The sequence below is a fragment of the Sarcophilus harrisii genome, chromosome 1 (genome assembly GCF_902635505.1).
Source record: "Sarcophilus harrisii chromosome 1, mSarHar1.11, whole genome shotgun sequence".
NCBI classification, from domain to species: domain Eukaryota; kingdom Metazoa; phylum Chordata; class Mammalia; order Dasyuromorphia; family Dasyuridae; genus Sarcophilus; species Sarcophilus harrisii.
This window is the reverse complement of record NC_045426.1, coordinates 476,634,233-476,654,340: the sequence shown is the minus strand read 5'-3', so window position 1 is coordinate 476,654,340 and position 20,108 is coordinate 476,634,233. Positions and strand designations below refer to the sequence as shown.

Genomic DNA, 20,108 nt, shown 5'->3' with positions numbered 1-20,108 from the left:
AATTGTTTTCTGGGCATTTTAGTAGATGGCAAACTCAACATAATGAAACCTTGGTTTACATTAAAAGGGTCACAGCTATACCCTGCCTTCATTTGATCTCATTTGAAGTAATATCTTCAATTCTGGGTTTAAGAAAAGGACTTGATAAGATGGAAAGCGTCTGGAAATGATATATGAGAATTAGGAAGTAATATAGTATGGTTATCCTGGAGAAGAGAAGACTAATAGCTGTCTCCAAGTATTTGAAAGGAAGTCATGTGGAGGAGGATTTAGATTTGTTTTGTTTGACTTGAGAAGGAAGAACAGGAGCACTGAGAGAATGCTGCAAAGTGCAGTGCAAAGAGGCAAGTTTAGACTTGATGTCAAGAAAAATTTCTTAATAATTAGAGCTGTCTAAAAATGGAATAGTTTGCCCAAAAAGATCATGGGTTCCACCTCCTTACAGGTCTTCAAGTAGAGGCTGGACAACCATTTCTTTTGTACAGCTTAGTGAGGATTTCTTTAGTTTACAGATTAGATTTAGAAGTCTATGTACTTCCACTTCTAATTCTATGATTCTGTGACATCCATGTAAAACCAGGGAATACAATTAAAAAAAAACTAAATTGAAAATTGTAGTTTAGGTTGAAGGGATATAGACTAGCCAGATAGCTAATGCCTAAATATTATGAATGTTCTGTACAAGAATAGAATTAGAAAGCATGGAACATGGTAAACACCAAACAACATCATAAAATAAATCAAAATGACAATATTTTAACTGAGCCGGTGACTAGTTGTAGACATGATATTCATTGCTGGGCAAAACATAAGTCAAAGTAAATATTGTATTAAAAGGAGGGATAAAAATGAAGAGGAAATATGACATGCAATTAGAGAAAACCCTGTTTAAAGACTGTCAAGTCTGAAACATGGAAAAAGGAGAAAAGTGAAGATATTAACTTTGTTTACTGTCATTTCCCAGAGAAGTTTAACAGATGCAAAACAGTTGGCACAAGGAAACTAAATTACCTGAATCAGAAAAAAATAATCTCCTTGTTAAGCAGAAATATATTTCAGCCAAGAGCAATGTAGGTCAAGTATAAATTTATTTACAAAACACCACTAACAAGAATTGCAAATTATAAGTAATATAAGTTCACAAAAAAGCAAAATGCAATTGAGAAAACAAACCTACAGAAAGCCTGGCTTGAGAGTCAACTAAAATAGATTTTGCAGAGGATATAAAGCTTAACAAGGAATAATGAATGTATGCAAAATGGAAAGTTTTTACAGTGAATTATTCTCACTGGTAACACCAACCTATTTTGGACTCTCTGCCTAATATAATATGTTAAGTACTGGTAATTGTCTTTAAGAAAATGAAGTCAGCAAAAGCAACCAAGTGTGATCAAATACATGCTGAAACAATTTTAAAAGCAAACCCAAGGATTTATACTCAAAATGTTTGAAGAGGAAAATATTTTAAAAGAATGGTAAAGGTAATGAATGGTAGTTCTACCAAAACAGAGCATTTAAGAAGATATTACCAACTGATGACCCATGTTTGATCAAATTCTTTTGGAAAAGTCTACACATACTTAAAGAACATTTAGATAAAAACTATGAAAGGAACAAGTATGCTTTCAAAGGCACCTTGTTGACAGAGATATAGAAGATAAATGATTCTACTGTATGTAGTGATATGTAGTGTTTATTGATCTGAAGAATTCACATGATTCATTTTTAACATACACAGAGTAGAAGAGAAAGGAGTTCAAGGGAAGGAAATCACAGAAAAACAGGATAGTTTTGAAAATAATATGTTAACTGTTTTTAAGTATGTAAGTATTCCAGAGATATTTGATATATTGTGAAAAATTTCCTATCCAAGAGTTAATTTTCTTGTAAGACTCTCCAAAATGCACCTATTTGCAAATGCCTTCATAGTGAATGCACTAAATACTTCCTCAATGAAATGCACAGTCATGGAAAATAAAATGATTTTCCCATCTACACTAGAAAAACAAAAAGGACCAAAAAGAAAATGAATATCATCTACATTGTGTCAAGGAAATAAGCAATCCTATGAATCCATTCATATGTGACTCTTAAACAAACACTGTAGATTAAGAATGTTCTAAAACTAGAACTGATCAGGAATCAATGTGCTTGGAGCAAATTAGTTAGGACACTCATCACTCTTCAATGATCCCATACTGCTCACCATAAAAACCAATGGACACCAAATGTTTCCTGGTGATGCTCTATGATTAAATTGTAGATAACTATGATCTCAAAAGAATTAAATTCATAACATAGTTTTTAATAAATGCTTATTAACTGATTGGGGGAAAAAATTAAAGAAAGAGATATAAGATATAGTCCTGAGCTCAACATTTAAGTTGGCTAAGGAAAAGATAAGAAATCATAACAGAAAGGCACTGGGCATCCCTTAAAGGGAACTAGACTAGATGATCTTATGGTCCTTTTTAGCTTTAGTATGGTATCATACATGTTTGGATTTGTGATTTTATTGGTGTAGGGAACTCTAGGTAATTAAACTTCCTCTCCAAAAACAGATCAGTAACTGCAATACATACATACATATATATACACACACACACATATATATATATATATATATATATATATATATATATATATATATATATATATATATATTCTTAGAGACTAGTCTTGAGCACAGAGAAGTGAAGGGACTTCTACAATACTTTCCTCACAGCAACCCAGGGAAGTAGGTGGTGGGGGATTTGTTAATCACCATTTTGTAAATATGAAAACTAAACCTCAAAGAAAGGAAGTTATTTGTTCAAGTTCACAAGCAAATGTCAGAGTTACAACAATGGCCTTTTGCAATTGTTAATGCTATAAAGTTACCCATACATATAACCTGTAAATAAAAGACTATTAAAAAAAAACAACAATGGCCTTTTGTAAATTTGTAGGGATACCACAAAGGTTTTCAGAAGGGAAAACCTAAGAGACCAGAGAACCTGAATAAGTGGGGAAAACTATTTATCTAAGCTGGAAAAAGCTTAGTCAACTTTTGACAGTCAAGATACATCCATCATCTTAGTTCTACATGTGAGAATTGAGAACTTTAAAAATCTATTTTACTGGAGAGAGTTTCGCATTTTGAAATAAGAGATAGCAATCTGTTGTTGATAATTGGAAGGAGTTTATGCAATATAGACAAGGTCCAGGAATGATAATTCTTCATGGGACCACATGGCTTCAAGAGAGACTTAGATAGGAACCCAAACAATGATTGAAGGGAAAAGCTTCACCTAGGCCAAACTAATTTAAAAATTGTCAAGTAAGAATGCTTCAGATAAACTAACCCAAAATGAGAGAAATAGGTCATTTTATAAACACATTATATATGCATATATGTATATGTATGTACATACATGTATGTATTTTATTCTAATCTCCTAACTGTATAGATAAGAAAACTGAAGCCGAAAGAAGCTAACCTCTTCGACAAAGAACAAGAGCCCAATACTTTCTGTTCTGTCCTCAAGGGACACGGAAAAGGGCAATACCTATAGTCTGTAGAAGAGCTCTTCTTATAGCTGAAGAATATTATTAATTCTGACTTAATCATGTGAATAGGGCAGCTAAGAAGCATAGTGAATAGAGCACCAGTCTTGGAGTTAGGAAAATGCTTCTTCCTGAGTGAAAATATGGCCTCAGAGATTTACAATGCGACTCTGGGTAAGTCATTAAACCCTGATTGCCTCAGTTTCTGTATCTATAAAAAAGAATTAGAGAAAGAAATGGCAAAGCACTCCAGTGTCTTTGCCAAATGGGCTTATGAAGAATAAGACACAACTGAAATGTCTGAACCACAATAACAAATCATGTGGATTCAACATTTTCCCCCAGGTTTACTTCATAATATTCACCATTACTCTATCTTCTGGTCAAGCTGGACAGCTCACTGTTGTACCAATATATCCAGGGATTTCCTACTTTTATTGCACCATTCCTTTTTTCTTTTTCTTTCTATTTTTGTGAGGAAGTTGGGGTTAAGTGCTTGCTCAGAACCACAGCTAGTCAGTGTTAAGTGTTTGAGGCAGGATTGAATTTGGGTCCTCCTGACTTCCAGGACCAGTGCTCTATCCACCAATGCATCTACCTACCTCCATTGCACCATTCCTAATTCCTAGAATCTCTATCAGAGATTCATAGAGCTTGGCAAATGCACATAGAAGGCATTTAATAAATGCTTATTGAGTTGGCAAGCAGCCGTACAGGGTACACCAGAGACTATCTGCCACAGTGGTAGGAAAAATCTTTGCCAGGTGGATGCTTAGGCATGAAAGGCAGTTATGGTTACACTTCAGGTAAGGCAAAGAAGGCCATCCTGCCCCATGCAAATGCAACCAGAGAACGGGAATCACCAAACCTGATGAAGAGGAGTAATCATTTATATGTGTCATAAAGGGCATGTGCACTGTCTCTGCACTTCCCACAGAACGGGAAGGAATAAGGGAAAAGGGAGCAACCAGAGGAATTCCTCTGAATACGAACTTCCCAGCAGAAAATAGGGATGAACTTGTCCAATTTCTTATCTATGTGTGACCCTGGACCTCAGTTTTTCATTTGTATAACAAAGGAGTTAGCTTATATTCTCCTTAGACTTTCTTGTGTCTCTATACCCAATGGGTTTGGGTTTTGGGGTTTGTTTGGGGTTTTTTTGCTCTATTACCCTCCAGAAAAGACAGGAAACCAGCATGGCAGGGTGAGGTGGCAGACAACCCAGTCATTTGCTAAGAGACAACTGATTTTAATTCTTTCCAGTAGGGGGTTGAAAGCAGAATTATGTAAGAGAGCATAAAACTGTCTTATCTTAGCTATCTTGAGACTAGCCAACTTAGATCTCAAAAAAGCAGAATAAGTATAACACCACTGAAGTATATTATTCATATAGAAGAAGAAGAAAAATCATAGAATCAGAGATAATCCTGCACCTTCCGCAGATTTTGGTTTCAGTCAGCCAGTCCGTAAACATTTATTAAGCGTCTATAACGTATTAAACACTATGCTAAGCCCTGGGGGACACAAAGAGAGGTAAAAGACAGTTCCTGCTCTCAAGGGACTCACAGTTTAATGGGAGTGACAACTATGTACAAATTATATACAGGGTAAATTGGAGATAATCAACAAAGGGAAAGCACTAGAATTAAGGGAGATTGGGAAAGGAATGTTAAAGAAGGTGAGATTTTAAGTGGGACTTCAAGGAAGCCAGGAAAGCCAGGAGGGAGAGATAAGAAGGAAGTGAAAGAAGAGTTAGGTGGTTCCATGTCCTCATCTGTGAAATGATATAATTCCAAAGAGTCTCTCCTGAAGGACTTTAAACCCAGGAGAGTCCTCTCCATCTCTCTGCATTCCCAGACAGCAGAGATTCTTGGTTGGGAATTTGTTTATTTTTTTAATCCACAGGAGCAAGAGAGTGGCAAGACTTGACTTTCTCCTGTCACAACAGGAATTGGACTATGATGAGATATGGCCCTGGTCTCTGCTTACTCAGTACATACCTGAGAAGTTACAAGAGCAGGCTTTCCCTCTCATTATCACAGAGGGAAGTATCAATCAAGAAATAAATCCTTCACAGCCTACTGAAATCCTGTCCATTCTTCAAGACCCACATCAAATGCTACATTTTCCACCAAAGCTTTCCTGACTCCTACAGGTAGAAATTAATTTTCCCTTCTCTGAAATCTCAAAATATTTTGTACTTCTCTTATGGAAGAGAGTCTCTTTTTGTATTATGTACACTATGATCAAGTAGGATTTATACCAGGAATGCAGGGCTGGTTCAATATTAGGAAAACTATCAATATAATTGGCCATGTTAATAACCAAATTAACAAAAACCATATGATCATCTCAATAGATGCAGAAAAAGCATTTGATAAAATCCAACATCCATTCCTATTAAAAACACTTGAGAGTATAGGAATAAATGGACTTTTCCTTAAAATAATCAGCAGCATCTTTTTGTATTATGTTTATTTATGTCTTATCTCCTTAGTTGTAAACTCTTGAAGGCAAAAGCTATGCTTTATTTCATCCTTATGATTTCTGCTAGAAGAGGAAGCATGGAATAGTAAATGAATAGCTTTGGAGTCAGGAAGACCTAATTTCAAGTCCTTCCCTAATTATATACCAATGTATGACTCTGAGCAAATCACTTAATCTCTCTGAAACTGTAGATTAAATGAATAAATTACAGCAGGTGCTCACCTGCACCATTAGGGTAAATCTCCTCATTAGGAGATCCATTTGCCAATGAAATCATGGGCCTGATTTTCTCCAATCCCTCCAAAATAAAAAAGAAAAGAATCTCAACATCTGCATATATTTTGCATATAAATAGATGCTTATTAAATTTCTGTTGATTGAGTGAAATCAAATAACAAACCAAAGATCATGAGGAAAGAGAAAGAAGAAAACTACCTACACTCCCCAGAAGTTGTGTAGAATGAGCTAATTATCTGATTCTATAGTATCAAAATAAAATTATGAAAATAAATGGTGGAAAAAATAACAAATTTGAGTCACTCTGAGAACTTACCTATAACCAAGGTCATTGACACAGTTGTAATATAATAACCAAACACCAAAGGTTTGTGCCACAGCTCTACACCAACAATAGCCGTCAGCAGATACCCTGCTACCAGTGTCTATAAAAAAGAGCAAATTCATTTTTGTCACTTGCAAATCAACATAAAAACAATGTTATTAAACTATTATCATTTGAATTTGAAAGAGGAAAGTATATTTTACTATATCAGAGTTTAAGAATTTCGCATTAAATGCTTTCCATTTTCATCTTTATATATTCTAAAATTATTTTATCCTGTCTGCTTTCTTTGCTACAATATTTTCTTCCTGTTTTATTGTATTGTCAAAATAAATGACTAGTTTCATAAGTTTAATAAATTAATCCATTTTAATGAAATGGGAATGAAATTGGAAGTCTATATGTTTTATTTCACCAACAGTCCAGACCTGATCTAGAATCCCACTCAAACTCATTATTCAAATAAGATAGCAAAGGTCTTCTGTTATTTTTATTTGTGATTGTGTGTGTAATCTTTATGTCTTAAATTTTACCAGTCTTATAACTATTATGACAATGACAATCCCTCACCATAAACACTGAGCAAAAAACGAACCCATTTTTAAAAGATTTCAAATCCTTTTAAAAGTTGAAAACGCAAAAACAAGCAAAATGAGAAGAACCAAGTACTACCTCTTATAATACTTCATTTAATGTATTGATAGTTATTCTGTTGGAACATTTTTATGAATGCACAAAAAAATTTCCCTATTGACCAGACATAGATGTGGCTATAACCAAATCGAAGAAGAAAAAAAAAGAAAAATGAGGATGATTGGGTATGTGTGTAGGCATAGTATTCATACAGGTTATCTCAAAAATCTTAGTGCAGTTTTAAACTGTCAAGTCTTCTATAGACTTTTATTAAGTCTTACATAGACTTACAGATTTACAGAAGTTCATAATCTTAGATTTGAAAACAGAACCACCTGAGAGCCAATTACCTTTTCTTGACCAATTCTGAACCTCTGAGAAGTTTTGGAGGTAGAGCTATGAAAAGGTGAAAGTTTAGAGTTAATATTATAAGGACCTATTATATCCCTCCAGGATCTGGTGAGGAAGTTCTGAAAATTGGTGTTCCCAGATATTAAAATACATTTTCAAACAAAACCATTAAAATGTAAGTGGTAATATGACTACTATACTTTAGCTACACCAAGAACTAAATAATTTGTGTGAAGCTAGTGAAAGAACAACTACAATTTAAAATTACATACTGTATTTTAGGGGAAATAAAGACTAGAATATTTGTTGTTCAGTTGTTTACATCATGTCTGACTCTTTGTTGATCTCATTTGAGGTTTTCTTGGTAAAGAAACTGGAGTGGCTTGCTATTTTTTCTCCACATCCTTTTACAAATGAGGAAACTGAGGTAAGCAGGGGGGTAACTTGCCAAGGATCAACTGGGATATGCTGAGGCTAAATCTGAACTCAGATCTTCCTTACTTTGCATCTATTGCTCTGCCCACTGTACTCATCTAGCTGCTGAAAACTTGTTAACCAAGTCATAATTCTTTAGTTCCAGTATCTCAAATTACCATTTTAAGAAACATATACACGAATACTATCATTCCATAAGAAATGATGAAATGGACAGTTTCAAAGGAAACTTGGAAAGTCCTCTATGACCTAACACAGAAAGAGAGCTGAAAAAAATTTATACAATGACAACAATATTATAAAAAGAACTCTGAAAGACATAAAAACAACAATCAAGGTAATGATAAACTTTAAGCCCAAAAGAATGAAAACAAAACATGACAAGCACCTTTGATAAAGACATGGTGAATTTAAAATGCAAAAAGAGACACATTTTTGGATATGATCAATTTGAAAATTTGTTTTTCTGGTCAACTATATATTGAGGACTTTATTTTATTGTCTTGGCTTTTTTGATTGTTCTTTTTTTGTTGCTGTTTGTTTTGTTCAATAGAAGGAGAGAGGGAGGGACTGAATTTTTTTTTTAAAGAAGCATTTATACATATTATTTTTCATATAACAAATAAATATTTGTTGAATATTCAACATGTTGAATAAAACACCACTGATATTACTTTCAAATACTTGAGTATACTTCTGAGCAGCTATTTCTCATAAGAGTTTTGAATAAATTTAAAGAATTCCCCCTCCCCAGTTATTTTCCAATTGGCAGTCATGACATTTTCTAATATTGGTATTGAAAATAACAAGGCTGTTTCTAATTAAAATAACTGAAAAGTTTCTATAAACTGATTCTCTCGTAGAATTAGGACTAAATGAAGACCTCATAACTCATGTAGACTTTAATACTTTCTAAATACCTATGAGATACTATGCTAAAGTAGCTGGGACTGACCCTGTATTTGAAGTGAAGGTGAAATACAAATCTTCATATTCCACAGGCTCAAAGAAATAGACATGATGCCTGAAGAAGATGAGTATATTTGTTATAAGAAAAAATTTAATAAAAAGAAAAATGTCTAATAGGATGGAGGAGGGGCTAGAGAAAAGACAACACTATGTATTTTAAAGTACTGTCCAATTTGTTTTTTAAAATCTTTCTGTTGACGTTCATTCCAACTACCTCAGTACTACAGAACAAAAACAGATAGACTCATCAGTTCTGCTTGCTACAGGTCAAATCTCAAATTCCTCAGGAAAATTCACTATTTTAGGGTTTATGCCATTTTTGACTAGGATAAGAACACTAAAGGAGCTCTTTTGTTAAATTACATAACTCTGATTTTGTTTTCATGAACTAAAATGAAGTTGTCTTATATAAATACTGAAAAGGTAATTTTCATATTCACATCAATAAGCCACAGTGCAACCACAAAAGATCTACTCACAATTCATACTATGACGTCCAACAGCCTGATGGCTTGACTAGTAACACAATGTGTTACTTCATGGGAGCTTCATGACCTATAGGTTCTCACGCCTTTGGACAAGCAAAGGGTGACTGGAAGCACTTTTGCTGGGTCTAGGGTAAATGGGGCAAGGAGCATGGGGGTATGCTTGTGATTGAAGGTCTATTCTACTGAAAGGGACTGAACCAAATAGAGCAAAAGAGAGAGTATTCAAGAATAATGGTATCAAAAGAAGGAAGAGTGGTTAAAAAAAAATACAAAGACTTTCTTTGTACCAGTACTCTGAGGCTTCTCAGGAGTAAGGCACTTAATATACTGATTGGTAAATTATGATAAAATTGGTTATACTGGGAATGACCATAAATTCAGCAAAGAATATGGCTGATTTCTGATGAGTGTGTCAAAATTTCTTTCAGGGAGGTTTTTGCATATGAGATAGCTTCTCCTCTCTCGGGAAAGGTATATTCTGTTTGAGAGATTAAGACAACCTGATATTGAACAAAGGGATAAAAAGAAGAGTGGCTCAGTGCTGAGCTCATCAATATGACACCTCAGACAGCTATAAATTAGTGAAAAATAATGTTTAGACGTATCATATTGGGGGTGCGGTTACAACTGAATAATGGTGGAATGCATGAGAATATCACTACTTCCTGTTTGGGCTGTGAGAGATGTGGCAATCAAGTTCTGTGTTAAGAATGGCAGACTGAAAAATAGAATCTAATTGTTGTTTTTGCATTTCTATATGCGATCTAGATGACCCCACAGAGTGATTACTTCTACTTCTCCTGGTAATGGATTCCTATCATTTGATGTTTATACTTCTATTCCAGTTACAATTCTTTGCTTTTTTCAATGCAGTCCCAGTGCTTTCAAGGTTTCTAGAATTATTTCAATTGTTTGGCTCATAACCAAGAACATCAATCAATCTATTAATCAGAACTTATTATATGATTACTATGTGTCAGGCATTGTGCTAAACAAGGATATAAATACAAAGAATGAAACAATATATAAGCAAGGAGCTGACATATTAATAGAGAAGACAAGTATTTAAAAATGCAAAAAGGGAAAATCTAAAATTAATCAACACAAATATGATATATAATATATAATAATATATATTACATAATAATATATATAAATATATTATAATATTATATATAATATATTGAAAGACCAGACAGGATTACAGTTCAGAGAATTTGTATGTAGCCAGATTGGTCAGAAATGAGCAACAACCAATTCAGAAGAGTATATTTAGATCTAGATCCTTATTAACCACTCGGGAAAATTTTTACCCTTCAAAGTTCCTCCAAATGACCAAACTCAACAGGTAATCCTTTGGATCTCCTATACTCTGGGCTGGCTGAGACTTAGAACTTCAATATTGCTTTTAGGCTCAAGTGAGTCTTATCCCAATCTTGACGCACAGAGAGGAATGAAGACCCCCAACAGCTAGTATAGTATCTAGGGTAGAGTAGGTGCTCAGCAAAGACTTCGTGATTAAGTGTTCATTAATCTATTCAGCCCATCTCAGGGTTTTGGTATGTAAAAATACTCACCATCTTAACTTTTGGGTACTTAACCAGTGTATAGTTAGACATTTGATCAAATGGCCTATAGTATGGAATTCACAGTGCCTTCTAAGAAATGATTATATTATAATTCCAAAATTTCCTAATTCCTTCCCCCACCAAAAAAAAAATGCTAAAATAATGGCAAATTAATAAATTCAGATAAAAAGAATATGGAATTAACAGAATATTGTCCTAAGATCCAAGTTTTTATTAGATGTGCAATATATATTATACAAGTGCATATATATGTATATGTGTATATATGTGTGTAAATAAATAGTAGTAGATGGGCACCCTCTCTGTAATGTATATAGTCCCAGACTTTGCCTGGGGCATTGAGTTCAGCATCACTCAGCTAGTGTACATCAGAAATGGGACTTTAATCCAAGTCTTCCTGGTCAGATCCTTATCAAGTTTATTACATTGCTTTTCATAAATACACTATTAGAGGAAGTTATTATAAGAAATAAAGATATCTCCTGTTGTATATAGATGCTAAATTGGGATGTAGAGTTGATCAAATAGATATCTGAAGGAAAAATAGCTATCTCATCATAGTATCAAGGGCACAGGGTTGCCTACAAATTTGATCTGAGACTTGACTGCCAAGCTGCATGCCTTTGGTTTGTTCTCCCCTTACTGTCTTACTGTGACATCTGAACCTTTCTTTTGATCAAAATCCATCTTTCTTTCTAGGGTTAAAACCACAAGTCAATCTAATTAAAGAGAAAAGTAAACTGAATTTCTCTTTTTGGAACATGGAAACCTTCTGTGGTTACCAAGAGGAGGCTGACATGGTTCAAGATGCAAATTATGCATTCAGTCAAATTAGCAGTTATGAATTAATAGCATTCCATGAGACTTCTGATATTAGGTAAAATGAGAATGAAAAGGTTTTTCTCTGAAATAGCCTCAGGAGAAGGAGTTGGGTGTTTTTAAGGCCCCATTCATAAAATCAAAATATACTTCATTATGAATCCCACCTCTCCAAAATAGTTGAGATCATTGTGAACTCATTTTGAAAAACTTGAGTCCTCCTGCCCCCATGAAAATGGAAGAGGCTATACATTTAAAGGAATATAAGGCCCCTTTTCAAAAGTCACCCAAACAGTGTTCAAATTGATGGAGTACAGGCAGGAACTCTAACTGAACTCAACCAAAATTCCCTTCCAAACATCTTTCAAATAACTCTTAGAATCAAATTTTGGAGCAGCAGCATCAATAAAAGATCAGAGTGAGACATTTTTCTAGCCTAAAACAACTTAGGAAGTTTTTCAAGAGAGGTCCATGACATGGGAGTGAGGATCCAGGATGAAACATAGTAGTAACACTAGCTATGGGCCTTGGAGGAAGCAGCACAAAAGTTCACTGAAGAAAATAAATGTTTAAAAATTGAAATTGGAAAATTAGAAACTAATGACTACATGAGACATTAAGAAAAAAATGCAAAACCAAAAGAATTTTAAAAAGGAAGAAAATGCGAAATATCTCATTAGGAAAAAAAAAATCTCATTGAGGAGGGACAGGATAAAAAGAAAAAGAAAAATACCTAGAAAATAGATTAAGGTGAGATGATTTAACAATTATTGAAATGTCTGAAAGCCATGACCAAAAAAAAAAAAAAAAAAGAGTCTAGACATCATTTTTCAAGAAATTATGAAGGAAAACTGCCCTGATATCTTAGATCCAGAGCATAAAATAGGAAATTCAAAGATTTCACCTTTTGAAAGATGTCTTAAAAGGAAAATTTTCAAGAATATCACAGCTAAGTTCCAGCACTTTCAGGTCAAGGAGATAATATTATAAGGAGCCAGAAAAAAACAATACGATTATTGTCAAGCCACAGTCAGAATGACGCAAAATTTAGTAGCTACTATGTTAATGAGTCTGGAGTGCTTGGAATATGGTATTTCCAGAAGTCAAAAAAATTAGGATTAAAACCAAGAATAACTTACTTTACAAAACTGAGTATAAACTTTTGGAATAGGAGAGGAGAAATGGGCATTTAATAAAATAGATGACTTTCAAGCATTCCTGATGAAAAGACCAGAAGAAAATTTGACATTCTAACACACGGCTCAGGAGAAGCATAAAATGGGAGGAAAGAGTAATCTATAAAAGACTCAATAAAAATGAACTGTTTACATTCTATAAGGGGATATGATTTAATACTAGGGCAGATAGAAATCTATATAAAGAGAACATTAGTATAAGTTGATTATGTCGGGAAGATCCTCTCCTCCAAATGAAAGAATGAGAAAGAGGTATGCACTGGGAGAAGGTGGAAAGAAGAGCAAATAAGGAAAATTTTTTTCACATAAGAGAGGAAGAGTATTTCTAGGGGAGGAGAAAAGAAGGGGGTTAGCAGATGATGCTTGAATCTCACTCTCATCAAAATTGGTCAAAGAGGGAAGAATATACATACATACATATAAATGTTTATTCTGTTGTGTATAGAAATCTATTTTAAGCAATAGGGAAATAGGAAAGGGAGAGGCTCAGAGATATGAGGGTAGGATGATAAAAGGGTGAATAGATTAAGGGAGGCAGTGGTAAGAATCAAATCAGACTTTTGAGGAAGGACAGGATAAAAAGAGAGAGAAGGATAAACAAAAGAAAATAGAATGGAGAGAAATAAATGACAGTAATCATAACTGTGAATGTGATTGGGATGAACTCAGGTATAAAATAGAAGATAGAAGAATGGATTAGAAACCGGAATCCAACAATAACTTGTTTACAAGAGACATACTTGGGGAAAAAAAAAAAAAAAAAAAAAAAAAAAAAAGATGTACACAGAGTTAAAATAAATGGATAGACCACAATCTATTATGTATCAGCTGAAGTAAAAAGAGAAAGAGAGATAGAGGTTAGCAATCATGATCTCAGACAGCAAAAGAAAGACCTAAAAAAGATAATCAGGGAAAATGCATTTTGCTAAAAGATACCATAGACAATGAAGTATTATCAAAAAAAATTTATAGTAAGTTTCTCTGAAAAAGGCTTCGTTTCTTATGTATAAATGGAAGTGAATCAAATTTATAAAAATAAGAGCCATTCCTCAATTCATAAATAATCAATGGATATGAGCAAGCAGTTTTCAGGAAGACCTTTTTTTTTAATGTGCTAAATGCCTATTGATTAAATAAATTTAAATTAAAACAATTCTGAGATAACACCTCACACCTAACTGAGATGACAAATGCTGGAAGAGATGAATAAGTACACTAACAAACTGCTGGAGTTGTGAATTTGTCCAACCATTCTAGAAAACAATTTGAACTTATGCCCAGAGGGCTATAAAACTGTACATACCCTTTGATCTAGCACTATCACTTGTAGGTCTGTATCCCAAAGAGATCAAAGAAAAACAAAAGGATTGCAAATCTTTTTGTATAAAATATTTAGAGCAGCTTTTTGTGGTGGTAAAGAAGTGGAAATTGAGGGATGAGCTGTGGCATATGATTTTAATGCAATATTACTGTGCTTTAAGAAATAATGATGGAAGTGGTTTCAGAAAAAAAAAAAAAAAAAGCATGGCAAAATCTATATTAAAATGCAAAGTAAAATGAGAAGAACCAGGAAAGTATCATGCACAATAACAACAATGTAATGATCAACTGTAAAAGACTTGGCTACTCTGATCAATACACAGGACTTAAGACTTTAAAAAAAAAAAAAGGCTATCTCTTCAGAGAGAGAACTGATGAACTCTGAGTGCAAATTGAATGATTATTTTATTGTCTTTTTTTTTTCTTTTTAGCAATATGGCCAATATGGAAATATTTTTTGTATGATTTTGCCTATATAATTGACATCGTTTTGCTTCCCTTCTCAGTGGGTGAGGAAAGAAGGAGAAGAGAAGGAGAAAATTTGGAACTTAATTTTTTTTTAAAGTTAGAAATAAAATATCTAGAGAGATCAATAAAAGTCATCCAAAAACCCTGTTGGCAGTGATGAGTGAGAAACAAAGTTAGTTATTCTCAAGTTGTTATCTGAAGTTAGGTAATTCTCACACTCATTTGTAAAGAATAGTAACTTTGAGATAGACTTCTGGCACAACAGTGGGAGAAAAAAAATACCTTGGTGACACAATGGAAAGAGTGCTGGGATATTTTACTATGTGACATTGTATAAGTCACTTAACCTCTTTTGCTTCAGTTTCTTCAACTATAAAATGGGTATTATCAGCACTTCCATATCTCCCAGGTTTGATGTGAGGATTAGATAAGATAATATTTGTAGAAATTTAGATCATGCCCATAGGAAGCTTTAACCTGAGTCTATGTTACGCTGTGAAATTTCCACTCCAGTGTGAAGTTTAAATATTTTGTTTATTTCATATCACCCAAACTACCAAATTGGTACACCTTTAGAAACTATTAAACAATTTCAAATGTTTGCACCAATGTGACTCTGCCTTTAATTTCTAAAATGTCCTTTTCTGATGGTATTGCTGATGTTATTTGAATTACAAATTCTTGGCATCGTATCTTATAAAATCTAAAGTATCTTTTTTTTTCAAACCTTTAAGGAGGCAAAGAAAAAAAAATAAAAAGATGGGTCCATTTTGACCAGTGAAGAACCAATAGTTTCCAGATCCCATCTTTAATAAACATATAAGTCTCAAAGGCTATTATTGTCTGATCTCCCCCTTTCCATTACATTAAAAATACCTTTCTATGACTTACTATGCTATTCACATTTTAATTGCCTATTAGTATATAGACTTAATGGTTTTGTTCTGCTTTTGGCATGTCCTGGGTCATGTCAATTTAATTTGCCTCATGTTCTGCGACAAGAAAGATGGAACTTGATCGAAGCAGTTTTCGTTATATCCTAGCATATACAGTTTCATGCAATTAGTTACAATATACATTTATAATTATGATCATTCACATTTATAAGTACATTAGATTTAAAAGCAACATGGGATAAAGGAAAGAATGGGGAACTTGGAATTATGGGACCTAAATTTGAATTTCTGACATTTCCACTTACAACCAACCTGCCTCAATTCTTTCATCTATAAAATGAGAGGATTAGACTTTATAACATCTAAGGTCTCTTCTAACTCCAGATCTTAAATTTAAATCTAGACCTAGATCAAAAAGCACTTGATAACAATTATCCCATTTGACCATCTCAGTAGCTCTGTAAGACAGGTAGTTTTTATTCAACTGTTTCATCATGTCTGATTTTCTGTGACCCAATTGGGATTTTCTTGGCAAAGATACTGGAGTGCTTTGCTATTTCCTTCTTCAGCTCACTTTCCAGATGAGGAAACTGAGGTAAACAGGATTAAGTGACTTGCCCAGGGTCACATATTAATAAATGTCTAAGGCCAGATTTGAACTCAAGAACATGAGTCTTCCTGACTACAGGTCTGGCACTCTTTTCACTGTACCACCTTTAAGGTAGATAGCATGCATGTTATTATCTATATTTTAAAGATACAGAAATGGAGCTGCAGAGAGGTAAATTGTTTTTCCAAGGTAACAGCTGGTAAACAGAAGGACAAAGAACCAAAACTAAAATTTAGCTCTTTAAATGACCAGTCTACTATTCTATCTATTACATCTCCTTGTTGGGGTAGGGGAAAGGAGGAATGGAAAATACTACAAAACCCCTCTAGTTCTTTGGCAAAGCAGAATCAGAATCTAAATGGATGCAAACTTCAAATGGATTGACCTCAGTATTTCTCACCTTTGTTTCCTTCAAGCCCTCATTACCACCTTACAAGAAAAAAAGCCTCCAGTAAGTCTTTAATACTCTATATGCTCCCTTCAGATTGCTTTCTGGCTAATAATCCCCTACCTGAATACTTTTCCCTTGACCCTGGCCATCCCCTCAAGCTATTACCTCTCATCTATTTCAGAGTCACAGTCCTAGAAACAGCCAATTTACCCTCATTGCTCCTACTTGTTCACTTCCCGTTCATTTTTCAACCTCTTGAAATCTGGGTTTTCGATCCTACCACTCAACCAAAATTGCTCTGTCTAAGGTTTCGGATGATTACTGAACTGCACAATCCAATGGCTTTTTTTCAGTCCTAATCCTTGTCGACATTTCCACAGCTACTAATTGGCGTCCACCCACCCTCTCTTGGATTCTTTTTCTTCCCTTGGCTTCCCTAATGCTAACTTACTCTCCTGGTTGTTTTCATCATCACGAACATGTAATTGCATGGGGCACTGTGCTAAGTACAGCGTTAAGGAAGACTTCACAAATCAAACTCCATTTTCCTAGCCTTATAATATAAGGCAGATTAAAGTGACGTGATCCAGGATACACAGAAAGCAGAAGCAAGCCATTAAATCAGTACACTAATGGACAATAAAATATGAATAGCATAAGCAAGACAGGAAAAGGCATTTTGGGTATAGCTGAAGTAGGGAGAGGACAGTCAGTAGATTTTAGATTTACATGTATTATGAGGAGCCAATGACATAACATATGTAAAATGCTATCATTCTTTTATTTAAAATAAAGTGCCTATTATATAACAGGCACTGTTCTAAGTACTGGAGATATAAAACCAAAAATGAAACAGTGCAGTCCTCAAGGAGCTTAAATTCACAAATTTCAAAACACTATATAAATATCAGTTTTTATTGTTCTCATTACTCTCTTTTTTCTCCTCTTAATTTGATGGAGTTCAGATATAGTTCTTTTAAATTTGCAAAGCATTTCACGTAGATTAACTCATTCACTCTTGATAAAAGCTAATTTGCTTTTGAAAGATAATCCTGGAACTAGCCACTCTGCTGTAGGGAATTTTTTATGATTAATTTTCAAAATAACTACTTTTTTATAATCCAATTATTTACATTTTTACAAAAAAGTCTTTATATATCTGCTCACAAATTTTCAGTTTCCTTTCTTGGATCATCATTTTATTTTCTGCCCCCTCCTCCCCAAGGGTGTGTCCAAGAAGGACAGGCTATCTCTCCCCCTCCTCTCTTTATCTATCTCTCATTCAGATACTCTAGTTTTAATTATCACCTAACACATGACTCCCAAATGTACATATCTAGCCCTAATGTCTCTCCCAAATTCCTAAATATCAACAATAATCTCCTGAACTCTGTAGGTATTTCAAACATGACAGATATGTTTGTCCAAACCAAAACACAATATTTCCACTATCTAATTCATTCCTCCAAAATTCTCTTATTTGAATCAAGAGCACCATCATTCTTCTAGTCACAAAGGTTTATAGTTTCAAAGTAATCTTTGATGCTTCCTCTTTCCTATCCTATCTCATTCAATCAGTTGATTTTACCTATGTACTAATTTCATATCCACTCCTTTCTTACCATGTAAGAAAAATTACTACCACCATCCTAATTAGGTCCAACTAATCTCTCTCTCAATTTACTGCAATAATTTTTTTCACTAGTTTCTCTGAAGCCATTGGTTTTCTCTAATTCTTTTATATCTGCCAAAATAATCCCCTCAACAATTTTAGAAGGTAGGTACTATTATTGTGCCATTTAACAATTGAGGAAACTGAGACAGCCAGCAGTTAAATGATTTACCCAGGATCACACAGATATTAAGAATTTGAATTTGGGTCTTTTTGATTCTATGGATAGCTAAATTGCACAGAAGATAGGGTACTAAACTTGGAATCAGGAAAGCTTCCCAATTTCAAATCTGATCTCAGACTGTTACTTGCTGGATGATCCTGGACAAGTCACTTTAACCCTGTTTGCCTCAGTTTCCTCATCTGCAAAGTAATCTGGACAAGGAAATGGCAAACCACTCCAGTATCTTTGTTAAGAAAACCCCAAAAGGTGTTTGATTGAAAATGATTAAACTCCCTGATTCCAGTTCAGTTGTTTTGTCTGCTGCCACCTAGCTGCAAATTCCAGTTCAGCTTACTTTTTTAGAATAATTTCATATTCTCTTCTTCAGAAACTCTATGTTCTAGCTGAACTGATTTGCTTGAAGTTCTCCACATTTGATATTCTATATTGAATCTTCAAAGCTCCTCCCTGGCTGAATCTTATTGTTGAAGTGCTTTCCCCTCTCTTGTAATTATTTTCCAGCATTGTGTCACATCCATCTTCTCTGGCACTTAGCAGAATAATTTCAAATTCTTTAATGTAACATGTGAAACTCTATGGCAACAGATACTATCTTACTTTATAAATAGCAATTAAAGTACTATATAGATGTCTATTCCCTTTCCCTAACAAATATCAACTGCACAGACAGGGGGCACATATTTAAAAAAAAAAAGGGTAATAAAGGAATAAACAATAAGTTAAAAAGAAAATGTGAAGAAAATACTATGTGAGATCTAAGAATGGGGGGAAGCTAATTTTTGATTGAGAGGATAAGAGAAAACTTCATGAAGGAGGTAGCCTTTGAATTAGACTAAAATTAAATAGAAGAGAGCATAGGGGATTTTAGACATAGGGTCCAGCAAAGGCTAAGAGTACAGAACACATGTGGAGAATAGTAAAAATAGTTCATTTTGCTTTGAAGCATAGTATATATGGAAATTATTAGTATCAGAGGATTGTAAGATAAATATACTTTATGGAGAGTATTGAAAAGATGTCTCTTGAATGGAATTTAAAAATACTTGTTATTGATGTTCAGTCATTCAGTTGTGTCCTCTATGTGATCTCATGGACCACACATAGCACACAAAGACCTATTATCCTCCACTATGTCCAAAAGTGTATCCAAGTTCACATTTACTGTTTTCATGATACTTATACACACACACACACACACACATATATATATATATATATATATATATATATATATATATATATATATTTCATGATACTTATAAGTATATCATGATATACTTATATCCTCATTTCATCCTCTGCCATCCCCTTTTTTTTTTAACTTTCAATATTTCCCAACATCAGGGGCTTTTCTAATGAGCCCCATCTTCTCATTATGTGGCCAAAATAGTTAACTTTTTGCTTCAGTATTTGACCTTGCAGTGAAGAGCCTAAATTAATTTTTTTTTGTATTGTAAAAACACTTAGTAAAATGAAACTTTAAAAGGATAAA

General features: G+C 33.9%; 1 protein-coding gene across 1 annotated transcript in view; it reads right to left on the bottom strand.

Moving 5' to 3' along the window:
• LOC111719032 (ethanolaminephosphotransferase 1-like) overlaps positions 1–20,108 on the bottom strand; it is a 160,898-nt gene that overhangs the window by 29,982 nt on the left and 110,808 nt on the right. Inside the window, exon 6 of the mRNA XM_023496028.2 lies at positions 6,587–6,695. Within this exon, the coding sequence (XP_023351796.1) occupies positions 6,587–6,695 (109 nt within the window). The remainder of the gene's footprint in view (positions 1–6,586; positions 6,696–20,108) is intronic.